General features: G+C 34.5%; 1 protein-coding gene across 2 annotated transcripts in view; it reads left to right on the top strand.

Moving 5' to 3' along the window:
* The first annotated feature begins 7,100 nt into the window (after nt 1-7,100).
* The window catches only part of LOC110022431 (putative methylesterase 14, chloroplastic), a 12,214-nt gene continuing 10,435 nt past the window's right edge, over nt 7,101-8,879 (top strand). For both annotated transcript variants that reach the window (XM_020721369.1, XM_020721370.1), the window contains exon 1: nt 7,101-7,942. In XM_020721369.1, coding sequence (XP_020577028.1) covers nt 7,715-7,942 — 228 coding nt within the window. In that variant the 5' untranslated portion in view covers nt 7,101-7,714. The remainder of the gene's footprint in view (nt 7,943-8,879) is intronic.

Below are 8,879 nucleotides of genomic sequence, written 5' to 3' on the forward strand. Positions count from 1 at the left end.
TATGTTTCATTTTTTAAAAGGAAATTAAAGATAAGATAAGTTTATATCAGATAATGAATCTGCACTCGCATTGCTCACCGGAGCATTAGACAGGCATAAGGGATATCCTAAACCTAAATAATACATGACTATAGATTATTTTCAGCTTTAGAATCCATCAAATATTATTTTTATTCAATTTTTGTTATACTGAAATGAATAATTGCACCATTTGTAAATATAAATAATTATCTGATAAAATGATGTAGAAGGCCAATGATTATGCATTGGCCAAATTATCAAAAAAATGAACATTATGATAAATTTTATACAACCATAATAAAATATACTAATTTCTATTTCTTAAAAGTAAATGACAATTGATTGATTGTATCAGAAGGTAAAATTCAAGAAAACAGAGCTCTATAAACTATATAAGTCGTTTTAGAAAATAAAATTTTCAGTTGCCATATAACTTTATCTTGAATTTATTTTTTATAATTTTGTTCAACATAACTTGAAATGTTTTTAATTTATTGCATATAAAAATAATTTTAATGTAAGAAAAATTTAACATCATGCTGCGTGTTGAGAAATTAGGGCGAAGAAAAATAGGAATTGACACAAATCCAAAAGAACACCAAGATTTAACGAGGTTCGACAAAGATGCCTACGTCATCGGGAGCAGAGCGGCAACTTTTCTACTAATCCAGAAAAAGAGTAAATGATACAGAATATAATAGCTTAGGGTTATAAACAGACCTATTTATAACCTACAAAGAGCAGAAAAGGAAATATTGAGTATAGTATGTAATTATCAAATTCTTCTGTATCGCACCCCTAACCCACATAAAGAAACTCCCTTGATTTGGACAGAATATTCCGCTTTGCTCCAACATTTGTCCCTTATATGGTATATGAGTCATACCTAACACCGAGAAAAAAAAAATAAAATAATTTTTGCTACTAAATTACATAGCTAAGTTAAAAGTTATTTAGGCATAATTAAATATCAAGAAAAGTGGGTATATGTGACATTTCATCAACATTTATAAGACAAAACTGTGATTGCTTCAAAATCTATACCTTATCCAACAAAATCTGCCACCAAAAGCCATATATTTAAAAATAAATGGTGATGATTTAATCACTAATCAATCGAGGGTTTTATTCAAATCAGAATCAGTTAACATTTTCTTTTCTTTTTTTCTATTTTTTTTGTTCTTCACAAAAATCATTTTAATATCTAGGAATATAAACGGATGAAAGAGTTGATTCATAACTGAATTAATCGGATTGAGCAATTCGACCGAATTTTCCATCTTTAAATAAGTAAGGCATTTACATGCATATCACCAAATTCCTCTGTATTATACATGTAACCCTTAAAATTTAAATTTTTTACATTTATACCACCCAAATCTTTCATATCATATCAAAGTGTTCTAAAAAGTGAAATAGTGTGTGTAAAAAGTAACGTATGGCTCTTAGATATGCAAATACATAGAAATTGAGTGGCATGCATGCAAATCTTCCTTTAATAATGTGACTTTCAAATACATACAAAATATGAGTTTGCTTGAAAATTTCAGGACATCAACACCTAAAGAAACTCATAAATTAATTTTAATTTATTGAAAATGACTGTCAGCAAAATATTGAAAAAAATAGAACGTGCAGAGCATGAGCGATGGTGGCATGCAATCTTTCAATTCGTCCAGAGATCTATCAAGTTCCAAGTAGAAGTTGCGTAGACCACTGAGAACAAATGTTAATGATTCCTCTCAACAGTATCTGGAGTAAGGGGTGTAAACAAGCTGTGTTTTAGCGGGATTAATGTTTGGTTGTGCTCGACTCGTTTCAAATTTTATTTGAAAATGGCTCGTAGAAATTAAGCATATTCGTGTTCGGTTCAAAATTAGCTCAATAAATTTGAAAAATAATTAAATTTAATTTTTAAATACAAAATAAAGTTTTAATAAGTAATATTATAATAATATTATTTATTTAATTATTTAATTAATTTTAGTAAAAAATGGCCAAATATGATAAAAAAAAGTTTATTCCTGCTTGGCTCACTTATAAATCGAACTAAAAAAAATATTCATCCTCGACTCTCTTGCTTAACGAACAAATCAAATACAATCTACTTAGCGAGCCAAACACGAGCTCTTGGTGAATGGTAAATTTTTTGGACTTCCCTATCTAGAGAATTTTTTTTAGAAAGATATAAATATTAAAAGGAGCACCTATTAAAATAATTTAATTATTTTTTGATCTAATTAGCAAATCGAACATGATCTATTTTGCAAGTTAAATAGCCAAAATAATTTTTGTCTTCACTCATTTTATCCCTCAAACAATTGCTTTAAGGTTGTTGCCCATTGGAAGATTCGAGGGGGCAGAGTAATAATTTAGCATCTCAGCAATGAATAAAGATTCAACACATAGATAAAATAGAAGCAACTGGGAGGAGACGTCTCAATTTTTCACATGAAAAATGCTCGAAAAGAAAAAAAATATCATGAAGGCCCCAACTTGAAATAATACACTATGTAATTGTAACTACATAGGCTAACTCTTCTCTTGAATTAGATAAGATGGAATTACAATGTTGATTTACAATGGTAGTTCAATAATAATAGTTGTAACAGACCACAAAGAATGTATTTGATTGCTATGAAGGCAATAACCTCCCTGAATGTTTGACAGTGGTTGTAGCGCTACCTTGACATAGAGGTTGTAGTTGAAAATTGTGATAGTAGTTGGCCATGTAGACCATAGATGTTTTCTTTAAAGCTTTGGTTTGCCACAGAGTTCGTAATAGGGAGTTGTAGTTGCTACGAGTCACATAGACCGTAGTTTGCCACATTAGTCGTAGCGGTGAGCTGCAATAACTGTCGTAGGCCACAAGGGTCGGAGTTGGGAGCTGCATGAGCTGTGGACATGTAGTTGGTCAAATAAGCTGTAATTGTGAGTTGAGAAAACATCCATAGGACTCAGTGACTGGAGATGGGAACTGCGTGAGATGTGAACCATATAGGTTGTAGTTGGTCAAATGGGTCGTAATGGTGAGCTAAGATAATATCCATAGGTTGTAAAGGTTGGAGTTCAGAGCTGCGTGTGTTGGACTACGTAGGCTATAGTTTGTCATGTAAGTTGTAATAATGAGTTGCAATAACGTCTGTAGGCCATAGATGCAAGAGTTGGGAGTTGTATGAGCTACAGATCAAGTAGGACGAAGTTGGCCGCATATGCCATAATGGAAGCTGTGATAATGTCCCCATGCCACGGAAGCTGAAGTTGAGAGCTGCATGAGTTGTAAATTATGTAGGTCATAGTTGGTTGTGTATGACATAATAGCGAGTTGCAATAATCTCCATAGGTCATACATGCTAGAGTTGGGAGCTGCAAGAGATATGGTTCACATAAGCCATAGTTAGTCACGTAGGTCATAGTTGTGAGCTGCAATAACATATGTAGGCCATAGATGCTAGAGCTGGGAGTTGCGTGAGCTGTGGACCTCATAGGTCATAGTTGGTTGTGTAGACCATGCTGATAAGTTATAATAAAATCCATAGGCCATATAGACTAGAGTTAGGAGCTGCATGATATGTGGACCACGACGATCGTAGTTGGTCATATAGGCGTTAATGATGAGCTGTGATAGTGTTTGTATGTCATACAAGCCAGAGTTGAGAACCGCATGAGTTAGAAAAAACTTAGGCCATAGTTGGTTATCTAGACCATAGTGGTGAGCTACAATAACGTCTGTAGACCATTGACACCACCAAAATGCTATGAAACACTGATGATGAGCAAAATTATACGTATTGCTGGCATAATGTCTGTTGGCCATTGATACGACTGAAATACTATGAAGGACCAATGATACACGTAAGTATATGTACCAACCAAGAAGCATACAAAGTTGAGTTTATGAGCCTGTTTGGGCGGGCGGCGACACTGCAGCGCGGTGCCGCCCCACATTTTTTTTTCACGTTTGTTTCGGCAGGCCTGCCACTGCTTTTCGCGGTACCGAGCGAAAGCCGAGAAGCCAAATAATAGGCACAAACCGACTTTACAAATGCATTTCTTACCCCCTTGCCACTTTGTCCTATCAAGCGAGATTGGAGAGAAGCCGCGAGCTTCGTCGCTTCCCCTCCTCTTCTTCGGCCAGTGTCTTTTTCTTACATCTTCCTTTCTCTTCCTCTCTTCCTCTCATCCTGTTCTCGTGATCTACTCACAGCAAGGGTGAGAAATCTATTTCTCATCTTCGTTCCTATTCTGATAAGGGTTTCCTTAGATATGGAATTTCATTTTATCGCAAAGGTTAGATCTATTGTTGGGTTAATTTGGAGTGCCTTATGAGGTTATGCTAGCTGGTCAATCAGGAAAAAGATCACCACGTGGCCCTATTTTAGCTCTCCTATTAGATTTGGTGGTGGGTAGACGTTATTCTTTTTGGGGTTATGCTTCCAGTTAGATTTGAAAAAAGTAGTTTTTGCGCATTTTTGAACATTCCTCTAGCTGCAATAGAATTTTCTTTTATTTGTGGTTGCTCTGTGAAGCTGGCCTTCGGGTATTTAGTTCATGCTTGTACATAGATCTGGAGTTTACTTTTAAATCTGTGGTACATATGGATCTGGAATTTATTTTTATGTCTGTGGTTGCTCTATTAAGTTGGCCTTCAGGTATGTTGTTAATGCCGACACTATTGTTAGAATAATGGAGGAATTTCCCTTAATGTTATTTTTAATGTTGATACTATTGTTAAAGGTGGTAGTAATCCAAAAAAATGCTTTTAATGTGTATATTGGAATAGTGAAATTTTAATGTCGTGTTTTATCTTTATGATTAATGTGATGGTGGAGGAATTAACATTATGAGGATTGCTAATGGAGGAATTAACAAAATGAATTTATTTTCGTTTATCACTACTTGTTTCATTATCTATTATTGTTAGGTGGTTTATTTCATTGGCTAAAAATGATGGCAAACGTAATGGAGGCATTGACAACCACACAGCTACGAGAGAAAGTTCTATAGCTGCCCACGGAACAACCCAGAACAGTGTCGCTTCTTCCGTTGGGCAGATGGTTCAGCGGATTCCCCTGACAACAATGATCAGGAATGGAGAGCATCACTCGAGCATAGTCTAACACGAGAGTTACACAGTCTCAATGTTAAAAATAATATAATCATTTATATTAGTTGTGATTGTAATTATTTTAGACTTCATTTTTGCTCTCTTGAACGTCACTGTGACGTGAGATGTGTACTTGTAATTTTGAACTTTTTTGTAATTAAAGTTTAGCCTTAAAAGTCTCATGTTTATGTTTTTTGGGGCTCAATGTTAAGTGAGTGGTGTATCTGAATATTTTGTTTTGTTTAGAAATGAATTTCAACGTCTGAAATTTCAGAAACCTGACCCTTACAGTCTTCTTTTAAACAATTTTACCTTCCTGGCGGCGGCTTCCGGGGGCAGCGCAGCTGCAGCTGCCCCAAACATACCCTATGTATCGATCTCATGAGAAATGACTGAACTCCCTAAGTTGGATAAAATTCTAGTTTATTGGTTATTAGTCTAGCCTGAAGTTCTAAATCTTGTGATTTTAAATTTCTTAATCCAAAATTTTACACAAAGTTAACCTTGAAACTAGTTTTGAGGTTGAACAAGTGAAGGAATGTCTTCCCTGAATCGGTCAAATGCAAATTAGATTTATCTTAGTGATTCTAATAAAATTGACAATCAGGAATAATAATTTTTCTTAGCTTATAACGCACCATAAAATATGCTACTTTTATATATACATTTTATACTCATTTTTTAAGGATATTGCATTTTAATGGAAGGTATTTTGTGTTTTTTTGGTTATAAGTACAAAAGATTGACTTAAAGAGCAAAAGGTGGAAAATCCCACTTCTATAGATTCTACCTATATAGGTTCATGGGGCTTTAGACTTTTCTTTCCTTTGACTTTCGGGCTACCTGGATTCCTTGGACAACACAACACATGGGTTCTTGCAGGTCGGGTTGGATCGACTACCTTAGACCTAAGGTTTCAATAGCTTAAGATGACAAATACATGGAGTTCTGACCTGACTATCTCTACCCAATTAAGATTTCCTTGCCTTTATTTTATGATAAAACCCTTTGAGCCCAATCAATCATTTTATACAACATTGTTGTCTCATAGGCCTAGATTGTTAATAGGTTGTCACCCATTTGGTATACAATCATTCATCCTCTACTCTTAGGACTCAATATATGTAGGTTTTGAAGCATAGGGACGTTTATGTTTGAGATGACCCGATTATTTCTTAGGCCTTGTTTGCCAACCAGACCCCCTTGACCTTCAAGATGTGAGGGATTAACCCTCTTCGCTGGCGGCTCAATGTAGGCTTTTGTAGCATCGAGATGTTCTTAGTCGAATAACTATAGTCCTTTAATATACCTATTTACCTAATTATCATAAAATTTTAAGAAGAGATACTATTATTGGGAGTTTTCTTGGGTATTTCTCATTTTGAATTTAACCAAACGAACATTTTGCTTTGGGAGTTGCTCTTGATCTAGAAGAAAATATAATATTGGTTTTCTGGTTATATGGGTTGCTTATGTAGGGTACTTCTTCATCAATCTGCGTTTCAAGGTGTTTTAATCTGATATTGTTTTTGGAAATACACTCTTGACTTATCGTGTGAGTATAACCTACCTAAGTTCTCAATATTCTTTTAAACTTAATTTGTTTATCCGGTTTTATCTTTTTTTCTCCCTTTTTGAGTTAACTTCTTTCTTTGAATCTTCTCAATGGTTCAAGAAAGATGACTATTTGGAAAAAAAAATTATAAGATGATAATTAGACAAGCTAGCTACTCTGAATTTGAAAGAACCAAAACAATGACACTGATCATCTAGCAGTCAATGTCATGTTTGTTTGTTATTAGGCTTTCCTCCTATAAATAGAATAAACTAACAGAACATCAACCATTTTCTACCATCTTGCATTCATAGTTGATTGTGTCATTGTATGTAATATGCTAATTATTAATGCAGAAAATCAATCTATTTGATCACCGTCTCCAATATTATAAAGAGAAGGATAGAGTTAGACTTTTTGATGTCTCTTGACCTTTAAACATTCTCATCATCCATCATTCGACAAAGCGTCATTGACTTTAATCCTCAAGATTAATCCATATTCTAAAATTGTCATTTGGCCACAACGCCTTTCCTCTTCGATGCAAGCTTTCTTCCCCAATTCCCTGTGCTAACTGCTACGTGACTCCATCAATGAGCTTCCCTTACCAACACTTCATTTATTTTTTTCCCTCGAAAGTTTAAAATCTATAGAAGAATCCAAGATCTCCATATAGCTGTCGAATTGTGGCGAGACACAACTCCCAGTACCTTCTTCTTCTTCTTCTTCTCCTTCTTCTTCTTCTCTCTCTCTCTCCCCTAGATTTATTTCACAAATCATATATATTTTGTTCAAGCCAACTTTGCTTTCTGTTTATCACCAAGTTCTGAGAACTTTTCCTCTCCAAATTTCTTTCAACAATCTGCTTTTTCATAATAACCCTATTAACTCAGCATCAAAACTGTTTTTCTTTTATTATTACTATTTTGAACGACAACAAATTGCCTTCCTTCTTCCAAATCACATAATTTTTTCCCCCCAAATCATTCATTCTCTCTAAACTCCGCCATAAAAATCTCATTTTGTTTCCAATGGGAAATAAAATGGTCTGCATGCCTATAAAGGAGTTCAAGGGGACTTTCAGATACAGAAGCAGGAAGGAGATGAAGCGCTCGTCTTCTATGAAGAAATTGATGTCTGAAAAGGACAAAATCAGCCATCTTTCACAGCGCTATGAAAGCTGCGTCATCAACCGCGTCGTCCCAACCCGTTCCCAGCCTCCTCGCTCGCTCTCAGATCCGTTGCCGAATCACAAGCAGGTAATTTACAGAAACTTATCAAAATGGCCCCTAACCCTTTGAAGAATTATCATTTTGATGCATGGGCTTATAAAAATATCAATTTGGCCCCAAATTTTCTCTTTATATTAGCTCCCATTAAAAAAAACTTGGAATTAATTAAACGCTAGAATTAAAATGGCCGGATGAAAATAGTTTGGAGTTATTTTGACATTTTATTGTATACTATCTATTTCTTAAATTGTTCAAATATACATTGGATTGCGTGCTTATTAGGCATTAATGCTTCTGCTAAAAATGTTTTATAGGTAAAGATAAGGGATGGATTTACTTTTGACTGCATTAATAAGTTTAAGCCGAAGATAAAATTGGCTCTCAAGCTGGGATCAATGCCTTAAAACTGGATTTAATCAATGCTAAAGCCTCTTAACAAAAGGGTTGTGGCATTTTTTTATTAATTAATATGTGAAATTTAAGGTTTGGGTCCAGAGTATAATTTGAAAGAAATATTATGTGGGGATGTGTCTTAAAATTATTGAATTTATCTCAGCAAGATTTGTATAAATTCCACTCAATTCTTAGGTATTTACATATCTGACACCAAACAATAGTTTTTACATTTGCCACCTTATCCATGTATGTCACTTTTTAAAGGTTAAAATAGTGAATGTTTTATGTGATATGAAAAATTTGGGTGGTATAAATGTTAAAAAAAAAAAAAAACAATGCTTAAGAATTAGATTTAAATATTTGTATCGCACGTATGATGGAAATAGCTTTTATGGCTATTAAATTTAGTAGGAGGAAAGGGTTACACATAATTAATCAATCATTAAAGGAAAATTTAACTTTATATGCCTCGTAATTAGGGGTGTAAACGAGCCGAACACGAGCGAGTGTTCGGCTCATTTGCTTAGCGAGCCGAACACGAGCCGTTCACGAACAAAGAAACGTTTTG

Source organism: Phalaenopsis equestris, unplaced genomic scaffold (genome assembly GCF_001263595.1).
Source record: "Phalaenopsis equestris unplaced genomic scaffold, ASM126359v1 Scaffold000190, whole genome shotgun sequence".
Lineage (NCBI taxonomy): Eukaryota > Viridiplantae > Streptophyta > Magnoliopsida > Asparagales > Orchidaceae > Phalaenopsis > Phalaenopsis equestris.